The 26,130-nt window shown below is 39.4% G+C and overlaps 3 protein-coding genes across 4 annotated transcripts; all 3 read right to left on the bottom strand.

The window, feature by feature from the left end:
* Positions 1-68: 68 nt before the first annotated feature.
* Positions 69-5,548, bottom strand: LOC140557306 (uncharacterized). Its single transcript, XM_072681620.1, has 7 exons — positions 5,421-5,548; positions 4,857-5,195; positions 4,103-4,168; positions 3,566-3,631; positions 2,789-2,887; positions 1,853-1,905; positions 69-503 (listed from the first exon to the last, which is right to left on the bottom strand). Exons 1-7 carry the CDS (start codon positions 5,455-5,457, stop codon positions 345-347), a joined length of 819 nt encoding a protein of 272 aa, XP_072537721.1. The 5' UTR covers positions 5,458-5,548; the 3' UTR covers positions 69-344.
* A 1,190-nt stretch (positions 5,549-6,738) lies between these two features.
* LOC140556802 (polymeric immunoglobulin receptor-like) lies at positions 6,739-13,443 on the bottom strand. 2 transcript variants are annotated; one of them, XM_072680869.1, is made up of 7 exons: positions 13,319-13,443; positions 12,860-13,198; positions 11,872-12,210; positions 10,447-10,767; positions 9,545-9,637; positions 7,738-7,807; positions 6,739-7,573 (listed from the first exon to the last, which is right to left on the bottom strand). In XM_072680869.1, exons 1-6 carry the CDS (start codon positions 13,395-13,397, stop codon positions 7,776-7,778), a joined length of 1,203 nt encoding a protein of 400 aa, XP_072536970.1. In that variant the 5' UTR covers positions 13,398-13,443; the 3' UTR covers positions 6,739-7,573; positions 7,738-7,775. The 2 variants fall into 2 exon arrangements, with proteins under 2 accessions (XP_072536970.1, XP_072536971.1); XM_072680870.1 differs by lacking the exon at positions 9,545-9,637.
* Positions 13,444-16,402: 2,959 nt separating this feature from the next.
* lmod1a (leiomodin 1a (smooth muscle)) lies at positions 16,403-25,445 on the bottom strand. The gene is made up of 3 exons (XM_072681606.1): positions 25,093-25,445; positions 17,875-19,800; positions 16,403-17,489 (listed from the first exon to the last, which is right to left on the bottom strand). The coding sequence occupies exons 1-3, from the start codon at positions 25,339-25,341 to the stop codon at positions 17,463-17,465; spliced, it is 2,202 nt and encodes a 733-aa protein (XP_072537707.1). The 5' UTR covers positions 25,342-25,445; the 3' UTR covers positions 16,403-17,462.
* Positions 25,446-26,130: the final 685 nt, after the last annotated feature.

Here is a 26,130-nt window from a genome sequence, read left to right as displayed (position 1 = left end):
AATTTCTTCAACTTGCTAACAGCACATCCCGCTGATGAACCAAATGATGGGACGATAACACTGGTAGGTGGTAACACATCTGGTAGGTGTTTTATTTACAGTGTTAAAAACTATGCTATAATATGTAGCTTCTGCAGGATATTGACATCTGTTTCATTCTGAGGCAAAAGAACAAGGTTGTAAATAGGCTTGTTTAACAGCATCCTGGCATTTTCTACACCCTAACCAAAGTCAGTCACTTCTACTTACTACTTAAACAACGTCAAAATTAAAAATACTAATAATAAAAGCACTGTTTGGCACATTAAATTATTAAATAAGATTAAATTGGGCTCTTTTCCTCTTCAGTGAGGAGCAATGACAGAGTAAAGCGAGGAGTCTTCTTTTGCTGGAGGAACATGCTGAATGACTGAGTAGGTCACTTCTGAAGGGTCATCCTCAACAGCTGGACCAGCTAAACTGTACACAGCCAGCATTTCTTCATAATCATGGCAATCTTCATCCTTCAGTGAGAGAGAGAGTGAGCAAAATGGAGGGTGACATGCTATTCAAATCAGAAACAACGAGCCAAACCAGGCATGTGCTTATATAGTGCTTGTTGAGCAGAAGAAAGAAGGAAGAAAGACAGAGAAAAACAGCAACATGAGGGAAGACCTAGAATTAGAAACAGAGTGAAGATGATTTGTTGACCAAAGTGAGACAGAGTAACTGACAGTTAACTATTCTGCTCCATGGGATGATCTTTTCGGTGCAAATGCTGCAAATCAGTTGCACCATTTGCTTCACAGCTGTGTGTTTAGCACTTTTTGGATTCGAGTTTAGATTAGTCTTTAGTGTGATATAGACACCGGTGGAGAAAATACTCTTGTATTTGTAAGTAGACATGCTCTGAAAGTCCTCCAATTATATTTCTGTTTGAGGTAAAGTGCATAACACTTTTCTCTGATATTAAAAATGTTGTTCTAGATATTCTAGACATATACAAGTATTAATAGTTGTGTAACTACAGATAAAATAAAGTTTAAAAAAGATATCACTCAGAAACAAGTGATATTTAAATGTTTTGAAATAATGTAGCAGCCAACTGTTTCTTTTGCCAATAGTCGAGTATACCACACAGTGCTTTGTTCATGTTTACGACCTTGAAATTCTTTTTTATAGCAGTACATTGAAGACTTTTTTACATTTAAATGCAGATTTATAATGAAACGCAGAATGTAAATTAAACAACCGAATTTCCCCTGTGGGTGTGCATACTTAAAGACATTTCTAAATTCAAATCAGAAGTTGTTTTTGCATTTTATTCCTGTGTACAATGGTTTACAACTTTAGTATGCTTTTGAAATTTTAATATACCTTAAATTACCAGCTATGGTGCTGTCCTTGTAAAAGTACAGTGAAAGCAAACCAAAAACCAAATTTGTTTTAAAAGGAGAAATTTATTTATTAATTTATGGATTTATTGTTTGTTAATATTATAATAATTGTTAGAATAACTTATATATCAATACATGTACTGTGTTTCTTTCTGATGTATGACCAAAAGTGTGTGAGGCTGTATCCTGTCTGATGATTTGGAAATAAAAAAAGATACTGTTAAAAAAAAAGCTGAAAGCACAAAATCAGCTCCCAACAGTCCTTTATACTGTTGAATCCTTTACCTCTCTGCTTGTGTCTTCGATTTAGGAAATGGGTCAAATTTTACTATACAGATATTGTAAGTTGCAATGTATTGGACTAAAAAGTCTTTATTTACTTAAATAGTAAATAAAGTTTAAAAAGTAAAAAAAAATAAAAAATAATAAAAACAAGCTCATTTTCCTTTTGCTGAAACAGAATTCTATTCACGTACCTGATCAGGTGTTGGATCTGAAAATTGATTTTCTGGGGTAGGAGGTTTCAAAGCTGAATGACAAAAACACCACAGATGTGTGTGAGAAACACTAATAATCATACCTTACATGTTAACAGAAACAGCAGTACTGCTTAAAATCCTCTACATTATGCTCTAACCAGATAAAAATACCAGCAACACTGCTGCTGCCTGATGCATTTGTGTCAGCACCAAACATACTATCATGCCAATGAAATATCAGTGCTGGTCCTGCTATTATTTAGATCTGAGAATCTAAATGATATCTGGATAATTCACCAATGAAATGACAGAACAGAAACGGGTGTCTGTACATCTATGTAGTGGACCTATATGTTATGTGGTTTGCCTAATACTTGCCTATTACTTGATTCTTTCGGATTGTGTGTGGTATTGGCCTTTATTGCTTTATTCAGGATTTTTGTTATTATTCAGTACACCTTTTTTTCAGACTGTCAACTTTTGATTTTTGTTTCTAAGAAATATCTTAGATATTATATATTGCACATTGTATTGTATATAGTATTTTGAAATAAATCAGTTTTTTTGGGCTGAAACCTACTAGAATTGTACCTTCATTTAATCTGTGAATGCTCATGATGTTCAATAAAGTAAAATAAAGGCAAAACATTAAATGTTATTTTATGTGGTCATTGTTATATTTGATCAACTCTACCACAGGTGTGAAACTACCAACTACTATCAGATAATATACAGAGCTATGCAGTCATCTTTGATTTTGCTTTAAATTCTAGCTAGTTTAATAAATCAAGTCAGGTAGCTTTTTCCAATCCACAGCTATTGCCAAACTAAAATATGTCTTTGAATGGTGACAGAGTAGATGTACAAGTTTAGTGTTTCTATTCAACTGAATGGTGAGTGTAAGTTGAAAGTGTATTTCAGAACAGGGCTTACATGTGGAGTGTGTGTGGGACCATTTTCTGTAGAGAGCCAGAAGAGCTGCAAAAACACAGCACAGCAACAGGCCAAGCGCCCCTCCATATACAGGATGCTCTAAAAAAAATGTGTGAAAATGATCAGTGCAGTTTATCCCATGGCCAAAATTCTAACAAATCTACACTTCTTTCAGAAAATGCATCACATTTGTTGCAAATGTTCCACTGTGCGCAACATTGTAAGATGTTTACAGCCCATTGCACTGTAGATAACCTCCCTGGATGTGGACGGAATAGAAAAACTGATGAAGATTTCAATGAAGCATTAGTCTAATGGTGGCTTAATTAATTGGGACACTACAGTAGGAGATCCTGGAGGACTTCACTGTCACCCACACAGAGACACAAAAAAGCCAGAACTTACGTAGGATATAGGCTTAGACTGTCTGTGAACAGATGTGATCGAAACTGACCTTTTGGAAAGCACCATTTACAGGAAATGAAATGAGGCCTTAAAAAAAAAAAAACATGGTGGAGGTCCAAAGACATCCGGGGTGGAAAAGAAAAAACATGTGAAACCAAAGTATTTGTAATTGCAACAATGATCTGGGTGAAGTCATGCATTTGCTGAAAGAAATGCAGGGCTGCAAATATTTTGTGACAATAAACTGTAAGCATTTTTAATTACTTACTTTTAATGAGAGGTCTATTCAGGTCTTGTCTTTGAACAACAAAGATACTTTATAATATAATTTAAATAATAAATAAAAATGAGCAATCAATACAAATTATTCACCATGCATGACTGATGAATGTATGGACTGCATTGTGGATGATGCTCTTTCTCGTGTAGTGAAATCATCTGGAAAATATAAAGTGTCACACGTTGCATGTGCTATAAAAATGACAAAATTAGAAAGATTATTTTAGCAATTAGACATTTTTACCAGTAGAAATTTCTAATTTCTAATCTAAATTCTCAAATCTATGTGATTTCTATGACATTTTGTTATCTGTAGAAAAAAAATAACAGTAGCAGCCACCTTATAGCTTGAGTTGTCTCTTGCTTGGTGTTATCCATTATGTCAGACAAGTATCTTTGTAGCTCCAATGCAAAACTTTACCATCACTTAGTTCTTGTGACTAAATAAACCATTTATCTGGTATTTTACTGATGCTCCCAACTGATTAACAATCTTAGCATTTTTAATTGCTCACTCTTAATGAGAGGTGTATTCAGGGCTTGTCTTTAAACAACAAATATAATTTAGAATATCATTTATAAAAATTTTAAACATTTATAAATAATTAATAAGTAAAAGAAATTATTCACCATGTATGCCTGATAAATGTATGGACTGCATCGTGGATGAGGCTTGTTCTTGTTTAGTAAAATTATCTGGAAAATATAAAGTGTTTAACAGTATGTAAAACACTTGTGTTAGACAAATAGCTTTGTAGCTCCAATGCAAAACTGTAAATTTAACATATTTACCATCGTTGAGTTCTTGTGACTAAATAAACTTATCTGGTATTTTATTATACTCCCAACTGATTAACAATCTTAGTGAGGTTTTATAGATGGCATATTGGAATACGTGCCTACTGTCCAGTACCTACATTTACATTTATGGCATTTAACTGAAGCTGTTATCCAGAGCGACTTACAAGGTTACTTGTATTACCGAGGTGGGCCAATGTAGTGTTAGGAGTCTTGCCCAGGGACTCTTATTGATGTAGCATAGCATAATCACCCAGACTGGGAATCGAACCCCAGTCTCCCAGGCTCTACACCAACCAATGCCTACAGAAGGTTTAGGGCTTTGATGAATAGACTGTGGAGTAGCAGTTGGCTCAGGGATGATTAGATCAAACAGAGGTTTTGAGTAATTAGTCTGTACTGCTTCAAGCAGAAAACACACTAGATAGCAGTTTAAATAGACTCCTAATGTCAGAACACTGGAAAACACACAAAGTTTAGAAGATGCTTATACAGGCTTTGATTGGCATACAGCATAATATGAAAGTTAGAAGAACTATTTTTCATTCATCTCACATAAAAATGTTCATGTTCTGTTCATGCTTACCTTTCCTGACAGAGATCACTGCTTTAATAAGTTTGTCTGGTCCCCATTTATCCACTCCACAGTAATAAACCCCAGAGTCTTCTAGTCTGAGATCTTTGATGGTGACAGAAAAACTCAGAGATGATGTAGTGCTTAGTATGGAGTATCTACCTTCAGAGATGACTTTATTAATCTTCTCAGATTTAATTAAAACATCATAATAACCACATGGATAACGGCAGAAATATTTGGGCGTGTGTAGGTATCCGTCTGCATAATTACAGGACAATTCCACTCTGTCTCCTACTGTTCCAGAAAAGACGTTTCCAGTGTCCCTTTGTGTTTCAGCACAGATCAGAACTAGAAAAATAATACAAAGCCCTTACAAATTTCAACCCAACAAACTGAATTTGCATCAACACAGCATCAAAAACACTGCATCAGAACTGAAAATTATTAAGGAGATTAACGAGTCTTTAACACTTTATTATGTTCATCTCAGGGAAATATAGTAACACCCAGCATTAAACTTAAAGACAGTAATGTAACCAGGTCAAACTGGACAAAAATGTCATTGTAACTTACCTTGGATAAGTGTGAAAACCCCCAGAAGTGTCCACATTCTGCTTGTTTTCAAAGACAGATGAGACCTGAACTCCACACAGAGTATGTTACACAACTCTGACTTCTGACTTGCTTTAAAATAATCAAGAGGAAGAAGCAGTGGCATGAACTCTGAAGGAAGGAAACACCTCCACCTCTGATTAAACTTGGTGATATACAAACATCTACAGTGTCTCCACAATCCAATAGAACATCCTTTTTCATGAAACTCTGAGAAGGTCTTGGGGGCACAAGGTCCTTTTATTATATAAATCTTTTTATAAATTATTCTTTATTATGAAATATTCTGAATCTTTATTAGATGCATGTATGGTTATCTCTAGTTTTAATTGTTTCACTGAGTTATAGCAACACTATGCAGCATGTTTACCTTAAACAGCTTCAAATCATTGTGAGGCTACATTGATTTTGGTGAAGTGGGCAGGACCATGCTCGCCAGGAAGAGGCGCTGTCCAAGATTTCGGGCCCTATAAAAATATATTACACTGGGCCCCACACCTCTAACAATTCTGTTAAATGTTTAATCAATATTTTTAATAATTACTTATTAATAATACTCAGTTAATACACTTTAAGGGCTCCTGTCAATCACAGGCCCGTAGAAACTCCCCAATATACACTCAGGCCCACTTCCAGCACCCCTGCTCGCCAGAACTGGGTAATGCTGCATAACCAAGACAGGACAAACATTCACCATTTTGTGTTGGACACAGATGGAATTTGGCCTCTGCCTTTAACCCATCCGTGCAGTGGAAACACAGTGGTAGCTTGCAAATCCTAGGCATTGAACCCATAACCCTACTAACCACTAACTAACTGCTGTGCCACCACGGCCCACATTGCCCGAGTCATACTTGTTTCAAATCTAGTAATATTACTCAACAGCCTCAGTCTTCATGCTTCCCTTACTTTAACTGCCGGTTGTGCATCTCCCAGCATGTCAAAGTGTGAGTTACACTTCCTGACAGTAGGGGGAGCTCATGAGCAAGAAATACAAATTCTTGCATGATGCAGCTTTAAAGTAAGAAATGTAAAATATCCTGGTATAGGATGGCATAGCACAATAGGTCTTTGACATTTTAAATGGCTTTGCAACACAATAAAATTGTGGATTGTTTTTGTTTACGTATAACCCTTAGTGGACATTTTGCTGTAAATAGCTTTTGTCCTGGGCTAAAACAACTGGTTTCCTTTGTCTTTTTAGTTCTGCTTTTGGTTGCAGGAGATGGAGGGTACCATTGTACTACAATATGAACAGTAAACAGCAATTACTATGAAACATTATATACATTTTTATTCTTCTGTATAAAAGTAGTTTTCTTGAACAAGCACTACACAATTAAGCTTTTTTTTAGGCTCATTACATTTACAGTATGTGGCACAGAACTACAATCATCCTGAGGGTCATGCATTTTAAATGAATTGAAAGCAAATCATTTCTGCTTTTGATTTGTCCCTATTTGAGACACACTGCTAAGATTTTATACACCCTACATAATAGAGGGCAGTAAAGGCGTTAAGTTACAATGCATATTACAATAGCTTTATTTACCTTGTTTACATGTGTTTCAAAGGTGCAGAAAGCTAAACTCTTCACAGAGAGAACAGAAAGAGCACATACTACACCCTCCACCCTTCACTCCAAACACTGTTAGACCAGCTTCAGACTCTAAAGAGGAACAGTAAGTGATGTAGGGCAGCATATTCTTGTCTATAAATGCTTGGAAATCACATTAGAGAGACAGTTTAGTCAGCAATACTAATGTTGCTAAAATGAACCACCAAAGTAAAACGTTTTTGTAGTTTTGCAGGACCTCACCAGCATCGCTACACAAGCCATGTTCATGAGGTCCTGGGTTCTGCATCTAAAATCATCTAAAATCTGTCATCTATATCTTAAGGCTCTGAGGGCAAGGCTTGAGTCCTTTACCAGGCAGGGTCACATGAAATGCTGCATGAACATAACATGTCATTTTTTGCCACAGAATCTTTCAAAATAAAGAGCAGATAATTTTTATTCCCAAACTCGACGATGCCATCGACGATTCTGTGCAGGAGATGGCCGATGTCCAGCAAAAGCTAGCCTGGGTTCTTGTTTTCTTAGTGTGTAGTTGCTGTTTTGGAAATACAAGGGTTTTTTTTACATGACACTGACAATATACAGTATTAAGCATATTAAGACAACATTTCTTGCGCGCAAATCTGTGCGACAGAATAGTTGCTGTTCACTGATTCATCAGTGTGATTCAGAAGCCTAACGAGAATTTGAGTGATTTACCTGAAGGACTTGAAGAGGCTGCTATGAGTTATAGTACATCATGTTTGAATACAGAATACAGATGGTGTTTCTACAAAGCAGAAGCAAATGTGGCATCAGCATTTTGTATTTTATCCCTCAACACCCACCACACACCCAGCCAACTAGCTGGCTAGAGGCTAAATACAACAGCTCCTTCAGGAGACTATAAAAGTGTAGCTAACAAAAGGTTAAAAGTTAACACTAGGGCTAATGAAGCAAGAGCTAATGCTGTTATTAGGTGTTCTAGAGCTATCACTAGACCAAGGTGCTAAAATTTCTTCAGCTAGCTAACCACACACACACACACACACACTGTACCAACTGGACAGCAACACAATCTGGTAAGATAATTCATGTTACCGTTCTAAGCGATGCTACCCCACTACAGCAAGCCATCTCTATGATATATAAAAGCAGAGCTCAATTTCTCACAAGCCCACCATTTAAACAAAAGGTTTAAAAAACAAAATATAGGGCAAAATAATAGGGTTGAAAATAGGCTTGTAAAACCATATCTGGAGATATTTCACCCCAACCCATCACAGTTTGTGAAGCTTCAAGGCAGAGGCAGACATACTTGCAGGAGTTGTTAAAAGAAAAACAAAAAACAAAAGTGTCAGGCTGGAACAACAATCAAATACTAAAGCTAACAAACTAAAAAACAGTCCAAACAAACACACTAACTAAAGCTAACAAGCAAACTAACAAAGAAAGCAAACAGGGTAGAAAGAACAACACTGAAACTTAACTTAGACACAAGCAAATAGGCCAAACTAACATACCATAAACTGGCATGAACGGGCAACCACATGAACATGCACAATACACAGGGACACTCAAGGAACACCTGGGACTACCAAGTGGGGCATGGCTAGTGAGAAGACACAGATGGGAACACTGACGAACAGGCGGGGCAAGGACTGACAAACGAACAGAGCCATGTGCTTGAGAGCCCATGGTGAGACCAAACAAAGGGGCAGGTGTGACACAAACAAAATCACACACATACTATCTATACATTAAATACATGATAAAAATACATTAAATACTCAATACATGCTTTCTTTGCCACTGGCAACTAATTTTATATCAAATTATTTTGACACAGTATTCACATCCTGACATCACAGTTTATTCTTATTGTCAAAAGAATTTGCATTCTTAAATGTATCTGCAAAATATTAAAGAGCACCATCAACTGTCATACCAAAAGTCCATACCAACTCAAGTCTCACAAATATGAATCATGTGATTTGGTCTGACAGCTGTCAGTTTAGCAAGTATAGGGGAAATGAAATTGTGAAACCCAAAGCAAAACCACAGCACACAATGAGAACATCCACAGTACACCCCTTCTAATGAATGCATTCAGCTACTTTAGGTTGCACCATTTGCTGACACACACACACAGCTTGTACTGCAAATAGAATAGGACTCTATGGAACAGATAAACATGAACCTATTGGCAACATGCTAGAGGGGTATAAAGCCCCCCAGCATTGAGCTGTGGAGCAGTGAGAACTGTCTTCTCTGGAATGACAGTGCTCCATCCAATACCATTGGGATGAGTTGGGGAGTTGGGGATTAGATGGGACAGTGAAGACAGATGCGGGTGTCCTAATACTTTTGTCCATACAGTGTAAGTCTGATTTGAACAGATTTATACTTTGAATACTCTCAGAAAATGAAAACAGTATGATTTTAGGTTTCCCCTTTCAGATCTGCTGAAATGAGTTTGATTTCTAAATGTTTATGTCCTGCATCATAAGAGGATTAAACACTGTACCTGTTGTTAGGGGTTCAGATGTGCTGGATGTGTGTTTTCTGCTGCTCTGTTTGGTAGATGCTGGGGCATGAGTGGATGTAAAGTGAAATGGTTCTGTGGGCGGAAATGGAGATGAGCAAAATAGAGAACACAAATGGTTGTGGACACCCCGTCTAATGAAGTTGCAACCATTGCACAGATGTGAAAATGCACACACACAGCTGGTATTGCCAATAGAATAGGACTCTCTGGAGCAGATAAACATATTCGCACCATGCTGCCTAATGCCAGGTGTGGGCTAGAGGGGTCCCTCCCAACATTGAGCTGTGGAGCAGTGGAACTACTTTGTTCTCTGGAATGATGGTGCTCCATCCAATACTTGTGGGGGAGTTGTGGATGAGGTGGGGTGGTGATTATCCAACATCCTGACCTCACCTATACACATGGCACTGAATGCAATCAAATCCTCACAGCAATGCTCCAATCAAAATGTTTATGTTCTGAATAAAGAGAGGGTTGAACACTGTACCTTGCCTTTATGAATCTTACTTTGTGCACTGGGGCGCAGTTATGCTGGAACAGAAAAGGGCCTTTCCCAAACTCCACAAAGTTTCCACAAAGTTGGAAGCATTAAGATTTCCCTGTACTGGAACTAAAGGGCCTAAGCCAACATTATCCCTCCTCAACCAAACCTTACAGTTTACCACACCCAGACTTATCCATCAGACTGTCAGATAGAGAAGCATGATTCACCTCTCCACAGAAAAAGAATTCATTGCTTCAGAGTCACGAGGTACAATGTACATGTGCGCAACCACCTGGATGCAGTAAATTGATGCTACTGTATTTGCTACCAGCTGCTATAGTAACATACCAGCATTTACAATTTGATGAATTTTCAATTCATCAAGACTTTTACGCACCTCTGCTGACGAACACATTCACTTTATCCAATATGTCGTGACCTGACATTTCCACTCCGCAGTAATACACTCCAGAATCTTCTTTTACAAGGTTTCTGATGGTTACAATGAAGTTCTGTTCGGTCACATTATCCAACCCAGTGTATCTTATTGTTGAGTTGGAGCTCTCGGATTTAATTAAAATATCATCATCATCTTTACAAGGATTGCGGCAGAAGTACTTGATGTAATCTTGGTATCCATCAGGATAGTGACAGCAGATGTCCACAGAGGCTCCCTCCATGCCAAGATAACTGTCTTCCAGTTTGTTGTTCATTGTCACTGGAAAACAATACAAACAACACCAAATTACACACAATTGTTATTTTTTTGTGTTCCATAGATAGGCTCACAGTCCAAGGGAACACAGAGTCAAATATTACAAATATTACAATATTACAAATCATTAAGCAGCGTTTGAATGACAAATATATATACATATACACTGTATATATATACACCAAATGCACAAAAGTATTAGGACATTTGCTCAGTCACTGTTTCTTGTTTCCAAAATCAAGGGTATTAAAAAAAGAGTTTATCCTGCTTTTGTTGGACTAACTGAGGATTTTACTGCATTCAGTGACAAGAGCATTAGTGAGGTCAGGCTATTGGATGATCCCCATCCTGCCTCATCCCAAGTCCCCCACTCATCCCTAAAAGGGGTCTCCACATCTATTTGGACATATAGTTTATGCAGCACGGCCTGTTCTGAAGTTTGGACACCCTAAGCATTGCAAAGGCTCCGATTATGTTTTACAAGTTCTAAGACCTTGATTAGCAAATAAGACCTGAGGCATGTCTTGTAATTAGTTGTAATTATTAACTGTCAGCTGAAGCAAAACTAGCAGCAGGCTGCTATTAGTAATAGCACAATGCTCTAAAAAAAGTAACTGATGTCCACAAGACAGAAGGAGAAGTTCAGCCATGTAACTCCTCTGCTGTGTTCTTTTCACTGGCTTCCCGCAGCTGCTGCCCAGATCAGATTCAAAACCCTGCCGCTGGCCTACAGAGCCAAGAATGGACCAGCCTCTTCGTATTTGATGGCAGTGGTCAAAAGCCGATCAGTACAAAGAGCCCTTCGAGCTTCAAGTATGGCTTGGCCTTGACCTGCCAAGATCCACGGAAGACAAGCATCCAGGCTTTTTCTGTTCTGAAACAGAAGTGGTGGGATGAACTTCCTCTCGGTGTCTGAACGGCAGAGCCGCTCGCTGTCTTCAAATGCAGACTGAAGGCCCAGCTCTTTTGTGTTTAGTAGTATAGCTTAAAGGTATTTTTTGGATCTTAGCCAATACAAACTAGCTAAGGAAGTGAAGCACTTTTGTAAGTCAATAATAATCAGAATGAGAGTGTCTGCTAAATGCCTTAAATGTAAGAAGAACTCACCTCCACTGATGAACACCTTCACTTTATTCAGTATGTCATGACCTGATTTTTCTACTCCACAGTAATAAACACCGAAGTCTTCTACTATGAGGGTTTTGATGGTGACAATGAAGACAAGTTTGGACACACTGTCCAGCCCAGTGTATCTTTCTTTTGAGATATTAGTACCAGAGGTGTCAGATTGAATTAAAAAATCATCATATGTACAAGGATCACGGCAGAAGTACTTGATGTAATCTTGGTATCCATCAGGATAATCGCAGTAAATGTTCAGAGTGCTTCCTTTTGTCCCAACGTAGGTGTCTCTTGATCTCTCATTCACTGCCACATAGGTCAAATCTAGTAAAAGAAACGAATATATTATATTTGGGCACAGGTTTGCTACTCAATTTGCTATATTTGCTCGTCATCACACTCGTAAAGCGATATACACACCCCATGTTGGATGGTGTCTCTTAGCCTACATGTCTCAACCACGTTCTCACACGTTTGCAAGAAACAGCAAAGCCAATCCTGTTAGTGATGTGGTTTAGGGAAGCGGGGGATTGACTAGACATTGATAGACCACTGTATTTCAATTTTTGAATAAAATGAATTCTATGGACAGTCGCTCCATATTCTACTCCCTTGCTGTTATATAAGGAATTCTTTGAAAAAGCTTAAAGGGGCCATAGAATGTCAAATTGTGTTTTTTCCTGCCATGGCTGACCAATCTGGAAGATTATTGTCTCCTCTTTCAAAAGAAAATGTGGCATAATCTAAAAATGGTTATGTTTAACAGTGTATTTACTCTCCAACTCTCCACACACCCAGTCCACCAGCCAAAGCCCCAGTCAAATGTGGCAAAATGGCAACATGCAACAGTAGCACAGTAACAGGAATCTATGCTCAGCTAAAAGCTAACGCTAATGTCTTCTCTCCAACTTCCATACCCTTGAAAACAAACTGGACTACCTCAGCTGACTACCAAACTGGAGCTCATACTCACCTCCACTGACAAACACCTTCACTTTATTCAGTATGTCATGACCTGATTTTTCTACTCCACAGTAATAAACTCCAGCATCTTCCATTGCGATGTTTTTGATGATGACAATGAAGACAAGTTTGGACACACTGTCCAGCCCAGTGTATCTTTCTTTTGAGATATTAGTACCAGAGCCCTCAGATTGAATTAAATAATCATCATATGTACAAGGATCCCGGCAGAAGTACTTGATGTAATCTTGGTATCCATCAGGATAATCGCAGTAAATGTTCAGAGTGCTTCCTTCTACACCAACATAAGTGTCCTTTGGTTTGTTGTTCGTTGCCACAAAGGTCAAAACTAGGAAAAAAGACAAATTGAAGTATTATACTGTTTTTTAATGGATTTCGTAAATAAGCGCAGTTGTAGATAATGCTGTAGCAGACAAATGGCAGTCATAGTGGAAAACGGTGCATTTACCTTGGAACAGTGATATAATCCTCAGAAGTGAAATCATTTTACGAAGCTCCAGATGATCCAGATGATAAGATACAAACATCAACAAGCTATACAGTCTCTCTCTCTCTGTTTCTGTATATACTGTCTAAAAGGTGAGAGACATTACTCCCATGGTTTAAAGTTATATTTTTTTACTTTTAAAGAAGGTTTTTGAAAATGTGAGCCCTACTAATGTTATTTCTTCTGGTTCCGCACAGTAGACGAGCAGACAAGAGGAACAAAAAGTTGAGGAAGGAAGCCTCAGAGGGGCAGCCTTGCAGCACACCAACCAAACACAGCTATGTCATACATATATAAACCCTTTATATAAACCACCACACAAAGAGCTCCTTAGTTCAGTAGTAGGGATACTGCAAAGGGCAAAATTACCCATTTCTACATGTTTATGCAAAATCTGTTTTGCACCAAGCCATTCAAACGTTTTTAGACAAGACATTCCTTGAAATATCCTACAATCCAAATACAATAGTAGGCAGTAGTAATTTACATTATACAGTATTATTACATGCCTGTCTTTTCTGGAGACTTTTACATTGAATTGAAATTAAATGTGATATATATATATGTGATATATCAGATACCCAGATATATCAGTTATCAGTAGGTGTTAGTTTGATGAAAGTCATTAAACTGAGACCTTTAGTTAGGGTGACCAGAAGAAGAAAACACTAGAGACACACATAGGCATCCGTCATTGTTAGGATGTTGTGGCTAGCGGGGGGTTAAGTAGGCCCAAATTGTGTGTATGTGTGAGGGTAGGTAGGGTAGGTTTTGCCAAAACTAATGAATGGTCTAATCTGCCATACTGCTAAATAATCTCCTTACACTTTCAAAAACATGTAACAAATAACATGTATTTAATGTTTGTGTGAGTGTAAAATAATATTAATAAATGCATTAATTAAATAGAAAAAGTCAGATAAGTCAAACTGATTTGTGTTTATTATTTAGTGTTTGGGCATTTTCAGGCTGTGGTCAATCGGCTACGGGAGGCAGCTTGGCCAGTGGTTGACGTCGTTGCAGATACATGTAAACCCATAGTGGCGGTAAGAAGGCCGGATGTAAGGAGACGTGTTTAAAAGCTGTAAAAATCTGCACGCTGACGTGAGATCAGTGTGAAATTCCAGCTGGACACATTTTTCACATCCCAAAAAAATGTCTGGGGTAAGTCTGGGTCACCCTCTGTTATTGGCCCTGCTAATAATACACTTACTGCCAATATTATGTTCTTACCAGAAGCAGTGCAGCATGACTGGTAAAGCAAATGTTTCTGCTGTTGTTTGTGAACTAGGTCTTTACTTCCAGCAGAACACAAGCAATGCTACCAAAAACAGATCTGATGCATAATCAAGCGTAAATTGACTGATTGCATGCTTGTGACGCCATCATTAGTTTAGGTGCTGAGATAACACTGGAAACCTATTAGTGTAGCAGACATTAACATTATGCAAGTGATATACATATACAACCAAAACCTAGAGGCATTCTCAACACAAAGTATGCCAAGTTCAGATACCTAACCCTAACCCTAGTTCTTGGTAGAACTGACTTGGCAGATTAGACACGTGAGTACGAACTCTGTGTATGTACCAACGCTGTACAGTAATTTTGCGATTGAAACAGCAGGGTAGTACATAATGAATTCTGGGATATTTGGCTGTGCCAAGTCCACACAAGTCACATTCTGATGCATCCTCGATAGCACGGGTGGACAAAGAACAAATCTGGGCTGTACTTGACTAGTTGTGAACTGATGATGTTTCCACTGGAGTCCACTGGAACACGAGTACAGACAAGAACACAGATTGAGAGTTGGCCCTAGTCAATGTTGCTAATAACAGCTATATGAAGGTAAAATATGTAGCTAGTTAATATAAGGGTTTTTTGTAAGAGCTGAGGAAAAAAACTAAGTAGTGGTGTATAATTTCACTGTAGTGCACTGTGTAATACATTCACCACGCCAAATTACTCTCCTGTAATACTGGAAGGTTCAGAAAAAAGACACTGTTTGCTTTTTTATTTTGATTTATAACCAAGCATTTACTCATCCAAACTTCATAAACACTGTGTGTCATTTATTTACACATTGACCAGCTAGACAACCTTTGGCGGTAGCATTAGTCCTTGATGTTCAATAACAAACATTTTGGATTCAAATGCGAAAAGATGGGAATCAGTGGCTCTGATCAAATTACCTGTACAATATAAAGTCCATTATACACTAGATTATTATTGATGGTAAAAATAAGGGATCTGGGCATCAGAACTCCATGTGGTGCCACCTTAGTTGATCCTCAAGGACACAAGGTGACAGTTTTATTCGATGACTTGTTTGACGTTAAGCGAATGTTAACTTAAGGAATTCAGCTATCACAGGCTAGATAACCTGTCCTGACTCTCATTGGTGAAGTATGTTATTTTATCATGTCATTTCTTAATGTTGCCTAAAGTGCCCAAAAGACTGAACATGATTGTTTTTTTCTTTTCCATTCTGCTCTACAGGTGGTTTACTTCCAGTCTAAATGTCCTGGAACCATCCTCTACTTTGGGCAGGACTTAATATAGAAAAGCGGTTATTAAAATAAGTTTTAAACATCAGGTTAAAACATGTCCTGCACAATGTCTTCGTAAGTGCCATTATGAAACCAAAAACTAAAAATGACCATATCCTCCTGACACCCAGCAATTCATTTTTTGGCCTCTGTAGTGGACATTAGTTTGAGAGACACAAGTCAAGCACAATTCATGCAATCTATTTGAACCCTACTGTACTGTCAGGAGGACATGTTGTGGTTTCTAGTGATTGGAGATGTTATACATTTTGGCCACAGAGTGCACAAACTTGCCTATAAGGACTTTGTAGTGATGCCCTAGTTGTAGGGGTGTGGCTAACAGGGCAGGATCTTTATTTTCAAAATGGGGGACACCACAACTTTCACAATATATGGCAACAAAGGGTGCAAGTGTTATATTCGGTTCTGCTGCTAATAATCAAATTGTTTCTTCAATATGAGATTCCTAACTTCAATTTATTTAGTGTTCAGAAATCTTAGCACACAAACCAACAGGAGGTGCACATCTCAGAAGGGCACCTTTTAGTGTTCAGCTGTGTTTCCTTTATCCAACTTTTTTAAGTTCATGAAATGAAAAGAATGTTGAACAAAAATCCACATGTAAATGAATTCAATGCCTTTATATTACCTCCACATTTTGAGCACAAGCAACACCCGGTGTCCAATACAAGGAACCACAATACTTTAATTATCTAAAAAAAAAAAAAAAAAAAAGATAAAATCTGGGTCTCAGAAAGATGTGTTGTTGTGAAAAATCAGTCTAATCACTCTAAACAACAGGTAAAATATTATAATTATTATAATTATTACTGTTATTCATGTAGACAATATTTTATCATTTGTAAACTACTTTGAGTATTTTAACTCCTTGTATTTTTGATGTATGACAGCAATCAGAAGGAGGAGCACAGGGGTTTCTAGTGTGCAATTACTTGTCAGTGGTCAAAAAACTAAATACTTACATTAATAACAACAGTGTCATTGTCATTTCTACTGTTGCTTCAATTCTCTCTCAAAACATATGATTTCAGTCACATAATGTCTGTTTCATTGCATTTTTTTATATTAAAATATTTTCAAAACATTTTAACAAACATTGTGATGAGCCACATATGTACGTTTCCTTAAAGTCCACACGCGCACAAACAAAACAAACTGAAATAACGTACACTAGTTTAGTATCATGTGCTCATTATAATCCTGCATCACACTTTTCTTCCTTTCTTCCAATTCTGCATTATTTTCCAACTTCCAAAATGTTCATTTCTTTCAGTGGACTCTGAAGTGGCCCCCTCCCCAACTGAGCTGTAAAATGCAAAAAATACTTTTAGCTATTTAGTGCATTAAGTGCGCAGATTAGTCTGTCAGACCATTCAGGATCCAACTGATTAGTATGAACATCACTCTGATGCATAAGCGCTCCCTGACAGCACTGTAACTGCTGTCGGCCTCACGAAGTCAAACGCATCAATGACTTCCCATAAGTCGCTGTTAAAGTTGTCTCAATCCTCTTCTGTTTTTCCTGCCAGCTGCTACCTCAGACGCTTCGGAACCTCAACCTTAGAGGCAGAGAAGGGTTTCGGGGATGGTTGGGGGATTGGAAAAGAAAAAAAAATGTTAAGATCTTATGTCTAAATAATCACCAAGGCTTGAAACACACACTATATGGACAAAAGTATCAGGGCACCTGCTCATACATTGTTTCTGTGTAGTGTTATAGTGTATCTACACCAGCACATTCAGTCTTAAGCCTGCCATCTCTCAACTCTAGTTTCATTAGCAGTTGTGCAACAACCCTGGATACAATTCAGATTTTCTTTAAAATATTATTAGAATATTGAATTGTAAACCTGATATTGTGGCTTAAATTTAAGATAAGATAAGATAAGATAATCCTTTATTAGTCCCACAAACTTGGAGCTTAAGAGATTCCTAGTTTCTTACCTTTTTGAGTGCGTTCACACTGCAGTTCCTGATGGAGTCCAGCAGCTGATCCCTGGAGCTCCTCTCTGTTCCACGGCCTGAGACTCTGCTGCTGTCTGGTTTGCGCTGGGAGACGGGGGTCAGCGACCTTCGCAGGGCCTGAACATCCAGTGCTGGGGCAGGAGGGGGAGGTGGAGCAGGGGGAGAAGGGGTTGGTGGGGGTCCTGGGCTTGACTGCACTTTTTTGACTCCACCTTTCTTACCTGGTGCGCTAGAGGATACAGGGCCAGGCGAGGGCTTATTTGAAGAGGATTTAGGGTCTGTGGCAGGATTGTTAAATTTGGAAACTTTTGTTAATATGGACTCCTTCCTCTCAGCATGGTTGGACTTTGGTGGTGCTTTGAGCTTGGGTGTTTCAGGTAAAACCTCTTTTTTCTTGCCTTTTGGTGAGGCTAGGCAGGCTTCCTGCTTTGCGAGCCGTTGTGCTTCCAGTCGTTTCTGGCGCTGGCGGTCCATATTACGACTCAAGATGTTAGTCATAGTCATCCGTGGCCCAGCTAGCTCAAAGTGATACCCCAGCTTAAGTAATGAGGTGTTGTCCCGTAGAACCTTAGTCATCTCCATCTCTGTCTTCCCTCCAAGGATGTGCCTCTGGTTGTGAAAGCGAAGCTGTGTGAGAGTTACATTGTGCTGCAAAGACTGAATGATGGCCAGGATGCCTTTGCCAGTGAGATGGTTGGAGTCCAGATTGATTTCGGTCAGCGTCACATTGTTCCGTAAGGTCCCGGCAATGGCGAAAGCGACATGATCGTCTGCCCTCGTGTTAGCAAGAGCGAATGTTTTGACATGAGAGTTGCTGCGGAGTCCCTCAGCAAACTGAATCAGTGTATCTGTCTTAATAGCATCAGAGTTGTTAATGTTGAGCTCTGTAAGTTCAGGGTCATCACTGCGAACCTGCTCCAAGAGGTCATCAAACATACTGGAACCAGTGTCGCTGTCCAAACAATCATCTCCGTCGTCATCCTCGTCGTCATCCTCAGTTTTAATAGACTGGTCATCTGCACTCGCACAGTTCTCTCTGTTGCAAGTTTCAGCTTTTCTCACTACGTCCTTCTCTTTATCTTTCCCTCTTTCTTGCTCTTTCTCATCTTCCTGCTCTTTCTTTCTCTCTTTCCACCTGTCTCGCTCTTTCTCTCTCCCTTGCCATTTCTCTTGCTCTTTCTCTCTCTCCTTCTCTTTCCCTGTTCCAGCTGTATCTCTTGGAGAATACAACCTCTTTTTCTCATCGTTCTTCTCCTGTTCCTTCTCTTTTTTTTCCTCCACATCTCTTTGCCTGTTCCTCTTTTCTCCCACTCTGCTGGCTTCTGTTTGGCTCTTTGCTTCCTCCAGCCTGGACACAAGGCCTTTCGTTCTGCTCTCTCTCTTTTTCTCCACATCTTCCTCTTTTTCTCTCTTTTCCTTGTCTTCTGCGTCTTTATTCCCCTGTAGCTTGGATATTAACCCCTTGGTTCTTAAGTTTTCTCCTCTCTTGCTCTCATCCTTTTTCTCCCTCTCTTTGCTATCGTCCTTTTTTTCTTGTAGCTTGGAGATGAGGTCTGAAGTCTTGCTGCTGCCTCGATCTTTCCTGTTTGCTTCTTTCTGTTTTTCTTTTTCATTTTCTGCCTCTCTTTTTATCTTCTCTTCACCTATTTCCTTTGCTATTTTTTCCTTTTTCTGAAACTCTAACTTTGTGTTTTGGTTAGACTCTTGGACTTCAACTCCTCTGAACTTCTCGCCATCCTCACAGTTTTTGTCCACAGGTTTTTCCTCGTGGCTCTTTTCCTTTTCATTCACTGCATCATCCATGTCGGACGCCTCGCGGCTTCGCGACCTGGAGAAGCTCCTATGCTCTCTGCTCCTCATCCTCCTGAGCCGGTCTCGTCTACGGCCTTCACCCTTAGACTCCCCCTGTGGCACAATCACAACACAGCATACATTTTCTGTAAATACACATGCATGACGGACTAATGGGGCCAACAGCTGCTTTTTCATTAGTTTATCTACAAATGTGTAGTGAGCAAGACCTTTAATGGTAAGTGTCGTCTCTCAGCCTACTTGTCTGATTTGCCTTTGGCTCATCATCCTGGGAACACTGATAAAACTTGGCTACACACTGTTGATGCTCGCACTTGAACTGCATTCTGTGATTCGAATTATTTTATAAAAGCTGTAGTTCACACAAAAGCAACATGATCATGAATTATGGCTGGTTGCAGTTGAATGCAGAGTGCTATTCTTAGCCTCCATCAGCAGGGAATGAGCTTGGCAGATTTGTGTGCCATTGTTTGAAGATGTCTAAGAACTCTCAGACGTGCCCTTATAAGGCAGCAATGCACGGAACACTCACGCCTGGAATTCCACCTACCAGAGTTCTTCAACATCTGGCTACGTCCTAATCATTTTCCCCTCCAAAGGCAGAGCAACACTGCCACAACCTGATTCCCATAAAACGCTGAATCAATTTAACCCATTAAACCCTTGGCTTCTTTGTGAGTTTCAATTTTAAGACCTATTATTTAGTAACTGCTAGAAAGCATTGTGTTACAGCTATACATTATTCTGTAACTTCTATAGATCATTCAGTAACTGCTAGAAAGCATTGTGTTACAGCTATACATTATTCTGTAACTTCTATAGATCATTCAGTAACTGCTATAAATAATTCTGTAACTGGTATACATTATTCTGTAACTTCTATAGATCATTCAGTAACTGCTAGAAAGCATTGTGTTACTGCTATACATTATTTTGTAACTTCTATAGATCATTCAGTGACTGCTAGAAATAATTCAGTAACTGCTAGAAATCATTCTGTAACTTGTATACATTATTCCATAATTGCTAGAAAACTTTCAGTAACTGCTAGAAATCATTCTGTAACTGATAGCATTATTTCATAATTGCTAGAAATTATTCAGTAACTGATGAAAATCATCCTGTAACTGGTAGGAATTATTCAGCAACTGCTAGAAATCATTGTGTTACTGCTGTACAGTATTCTGTAACTTTTATAGATCATTCAGTAACTGTAAGACATCATTCAGAAACTGCTAGAAATCATTCTGTAACTGATAGACATTATTCCATAATTGCTAGAAATCATTCAGTAACTGCTATTATTAATTCATTAGAGGACTGAAATTATTCAGTATCTGCTACAAAAATAATTCAGTTGCTGCTATACATTACTCAGTAGCTAGGTAAAAAGTATTCATTAACTGTTAGACAGTATTTAGTAACTGCAATGAAACGGCACATAAAACCCTACTGCAAGAATGTTAATGTAAAACGAATACCGGCTACTAACTGACAACACTGGTTTCATTGACTTGTTTGTGAAAGATAAACAATGATAAACATTTACAGTGATTGCGGTTGCTATTATCATGATCACTGGACATTTCTGCTTAGCAACATTAAAAAAAAAAAATAATGAAACCCCAGAGTAAGCAAGTACCAGAGCTGAAGCCGGTGTATCCTTGCTGTGCCACGCGCATTTCAAGCAAACAACACGCTGTCTCATCAGAGTTTAAACAGAGTCTCAAGCCCTTTTAGCGTGTCTCATATTACTCAAGCCTTCAGCAGCACCTGTTGAAGCCTGTAGCACTCAACTCCTAGTTCAAACACAGGCTCAATGCATATTTAAGGTAGATATATGCTACCGGAGCTGTATCATCAAGCAGTTGTCAGGGTTAACTCTACTTTTGGGTTTAACAGAGTCTGGATCTGGGATAAGCTTAACCCACTGCTGTATTCACAGTAAAAGTTTTATAATGGAGCACAGGCTATTACAACATCACAAGGCATTATACGGCATTCCTTAATTTCAGATCTAAGGAAGGGAATAACAAGTCCTGTGGTGTCCGCTGCTTCAACGAAAGGGTGGAAACTCAACTCTGGGCCAGACCCGTGTTTACAGCAATGTAAACACAACAGAATCGCTGAGAGCTAAACTAGGCCTCTGGGTCGCCTTCAAGTAGAGGCAAGGCACATTTGTAGGATTCTCCTCTAATGACTGTTTGACTGAATGTTTGCACTTTGTCCAAAGCGGTATGTGAAAATAAGGATGCTTTGGGGAATGAAACTGTATCGACCGTGAACGTCAACACTGACAACTTAAAACTGTTCAGTTCCGAGCTGGTCTTTGGCAGGAGCCAAAACCTGGATTACCTTGATGGGTAGCTCCAAAAATACATTTTCAGTATTTCAAAGTGACATTAGCAAGCCTTCATAATGTCCACAGAGCTTCTCTGGGCTTGGCAAAAACACAGTGAATGGAAAAAGAAAGTTTTAAAAAAGTGATAAGCAGTCATGATGAATACTGAAGACTGGGACACTTCTAGATCCTCAATCATTGCAAATATGTAACAAATTAGGCATAAACAATTATTACTGAGCTCAGCTTTGGTGGTAAAGTGTTACTTTGGTGTTTGGTTCAGTACTAACTGAAATGACATATGTCTAATTAGGCTTTTTTTTCTCAAATAAACAAGCTTGGCTTTCCAAAAATCCAATGAGGCCATCACAGAATCATGGATACACAACACAAACAAAAGTATTGGGACACTTGCTTATTTATTGTTTCGTCCAAATGAAGGTTACTTAAAAAAAAGAGTTTAAGCTGCTTTTGTTAGAGTGACTGGATCAGGATGTTGGAGATCACCACCCCACCTCATCCCCAACTCCCACTCCCCATGGAGCATCATCCCTCCAGAGAACACCGTTCTTTCACTGCTCCACAGCTCAGTGCTACCCCTCTAGCCTACGCCTGGCATTAGGCATGGGGCCAATAGGCGCCTATTTATATATATATATATCAGGGAGAAACAGGGGAGAGCCATTTGAGCTGTTATATAGGGGCTTATGGGTAAATACAGTTTTGTTGCTTGCTAATTTATCATTTATTTATAGAGGTTTCTAGCTTTTTTTTACACAAATAAACAACAAGCTTGGCTTTTTAAAGAACACAAAAAGACCTGAACAGAGAATCTCAGATCTATCATAGAATCCCAGATATCATCTATAAACATAAGGGTGTTTCAAAAGTGCTGTATGCTGTTAGATTTAATGAGATTGAGATCATGGTAAAACTTATGGAGAAAGTAATATTTCTGATTCTGATTCTAGTGTCCCACCTAATCAATATTCATCTAAAAGAAAACAGCTGCGAGTCATTCTTTATGCAGATCAGAAAGAGCAGGCACTTTAAGGCTGTTGAAATTATGCTCACTAACTTTGTGAATGCCCAACACTAAAGTCTGACCATTAAGTGTCTGGTGCTGATAGCTGTCCCCTATGCAGACCATCTGCCGGCAGTAAGCACAGTGTTGATAAGAAAGATCTCAGCAGCATGCCAGGCATCCCTGACTGACTGATCTACACAGGGCCCAGCGCTCTGCGACTCTCTGGCTGAAGTACATTCTGTGTTCGGCGTCTCCTTAGCAGCCTTGTAAACTCTGTACTTTGCTTAAGCTCTGCTTGTCCTGGCACTCATAGACACAGACCAGTCCGCCATGCAGAGCTGTGAAGAGAAGCCATCTGATGGGTTTTTGGCCTTTACACAGATTAGTAAAACAGACACCTACATGGATGCCCACCTGCCCTGTAAGCCTAACAAGCCATCAGAGTACAGTCAAGTTGGCTATCAGTGATGTGTTGATATGTGATAAAGAGAAGCAGGTAATAACTGACAAATTGGTGCAGTTAAGAGGATCTAGTTACACATCTAAGGATACTTCACAAATATTTTAGCAGGATAGCTCTACTGGACACTGTCTCAAAGAAACGCCTCTTGTCACTCCTCCTACTGGACAGTTCTGACTTTCGGATCACGTCATCTGGCAGAAACAGAGAGATCTTGCTATATGATATTGCTCTGGCTGATAAAGAAAGAAGTCCAGATCAAATCCAGAAGGCCAGATCGGAGGTCATCGGTTTTAGACATGAAGGGCCAGAATTCAGCATAGTTTGGTGACTGCCCTGCTCAAACACACCTGATTCAACATAGCAACACCTGGTACCCATCGGCACCACTGTAAACGCACCATTTCACATCAGAACACTCTGAACAACTTAAGAGGTTTGCTTCCTTGCATGAAGCATGACGCTAAAGCAGTGGAAGTTCACCAAAACCAGTGGGTGAGGATTTTCCATGACTTTTTTAGGTTCAGTTCAACAGCAGTTGAACAGCTGTAGAAACAGACAAAGGACGTTTGGCATAGATTGGGCAAATTAGATTCTTCGGTAGAATTTGAGCTGTGAACAAAGTCTGGTCTGAAATCGTGTGCTGCAGAGAAACGTACTGACCATGCTGGTGATAGGAACTAGGGTTTAGGACAGTGGTCACCAATCTTATCCGTAAAGGGTCGGCGTGGCCTGCAGGCTTTTTATTCCAACCAGGCAGGAGCACAGCCTGTATAACTAACCATTATTTTTTTCATTTTTAGGACTGAGACTAGTTGACTTAACAAGTAGAATCAGGTGGGCTTCTGCTTTCTGGAATGAATACCTGCAGCTACTCGGACCCTTTGTGGGTGAGACTAGTGGCGCCTGGTTTAGGATATCTATGCAGCAAAAATAGCCATTTAATTCACTGTAATCTAAAACAACCAGGTGTTACCTGAACTGATATGTATATGTAATGTTAATAATGGTAAAATAGTGGGAAATCTGAAAAGAAATATATGCATTTAGGGACTATTTGGCCTCATAACACCCTGTGTGTACCTCATAGGTTTGGAAGTGATGTTTTAGGTAAAACCTTTATTTTATTACATTTACATTTAAGGCATTTAGCAGACGCTCTTATCCAGAGCGACTTACCTTACCTTACTTAGTCAGGACTTTGCTATTTACCCAAGAAAAACCTCAGCTAGTTTGAATAGACTAATAATTCATCATTTCATCATCAGTAATGATCATCATCAATTCAATCATTACTATTTATGAACTATCAATCATAAAACAAGGTCTCAGATATCTGGCTGTGTGTCCATGACCAATTTCCTTGTCATAACGGTCTGTCTTGTAGCCCTAAGAGGCATAAAACTCTTCAGATGCTTGGTTTCTATCACCATCGCTGTAAACAGTCCTGACTAGGCTCCTCCAGAAAGGAGCTTTACAGATCAAACTACCACGTAATGATGCAGGAAACACTACACTGCACCAGTCTAGCGTGCAACAGTTCTGCACTGGCATCACCTCAAACGAGAGCTCCCTCTCTATGAGCTTCTTCGTCTCCCGTTCGCAGTAGTCCAGCATGGCCTCTCGGTCGTAACCCCGAGTGGGCTGCTTCTCGGTCTGGTTGCGCTGCCTGAGCCCCACCGGCACGTTCGGGTCTGGGTCGATGAGAAGCATCTCCCTCTCCAGCTCCTCCACCTCGTCAGGGGAGAGGGTTGCCAACAGACTCTCAAGGTCCGAGTCCTCGCTCACTTCTTTCCTCCTCGACATGTCGGATAAAAGCCCACCCCGGACCCCGGGACAGCGTCTTTACCCTCAGCTGTTCCCCTGGCTGTCTGGTAGCGCTGTCTGTTAGCTCGCGCTTCCACAGCTACGGTTTCTGCTCCCAGTTGTCTCTGAATGCGCTGCTGGGACCGCTGAGTGCGCACGCGCGCGCCCGTCCATCAGCAGGAACGGCTCGAGCGCCAAGACATTCCAGCGGCGCTCGCGCATCGGCGCATGCCCAAATCCGGACCGAGAGCAGCGCGTTTTAATCCAGCGGGAGATTTTCTTTAATCCCACTGAAACCCAGGCGCTGGATTTTACTGATAAATTCTCACAGGGTTTTAAAACTGTTTTTAGAAGCCAGTGATCGCTATAAAAATGTAAAATTAATAAGAAAGTCTGTTATTAAAAATAAATATGAAAATCCGATTTAAGGTCTTAAAACCTGCATTTTTCCAGTGTTTTATTATCTTCCTCTGAGTGGCATTTATCTCAGAAACTCAGAAAGCATGGGGTCAGCATTTGGACCCATTGTCTATAGCAGAGTAAATTGGGCCGTAATTATAGGGGTGTAACTATACACTCAGCCCAGGATTCAGTCCGACTCACCATACTAGGTTCGTGATTTGATATTCTCATGATTCTCATGAAACTTACATGAAGAAAAATGATGAGCGTACCTGATCTGGGAGGCAGGATGAGTGTGTCACATGAAATTAATGGATGTGGAGTGGATGCTGATTGGTGTTGGTTTGTATAAACTTGGATGTTAAAACAACGCATGGACAGCGTATC

The sequence above is a fragment of the Salminus brasiliensis genome, chromosome 6, assembly GCF_030463535.1.
Source record: "Salminus brasiliensis chromosome 6, fSalBra1.hap2, whole genome shotgun sequence".
Taxonomy (NCBI): Eukaryota; Metazoa; Chordata; class Actinopteri; order Characiformes; family Bryconidae; genus Salminus; species Salminus brasiliensis.
The sequence above is the reverse complement of the archived record's forward strand: the minus strand, read 5'-3'. Positions and strand labels throughout refer to the sequence as shown.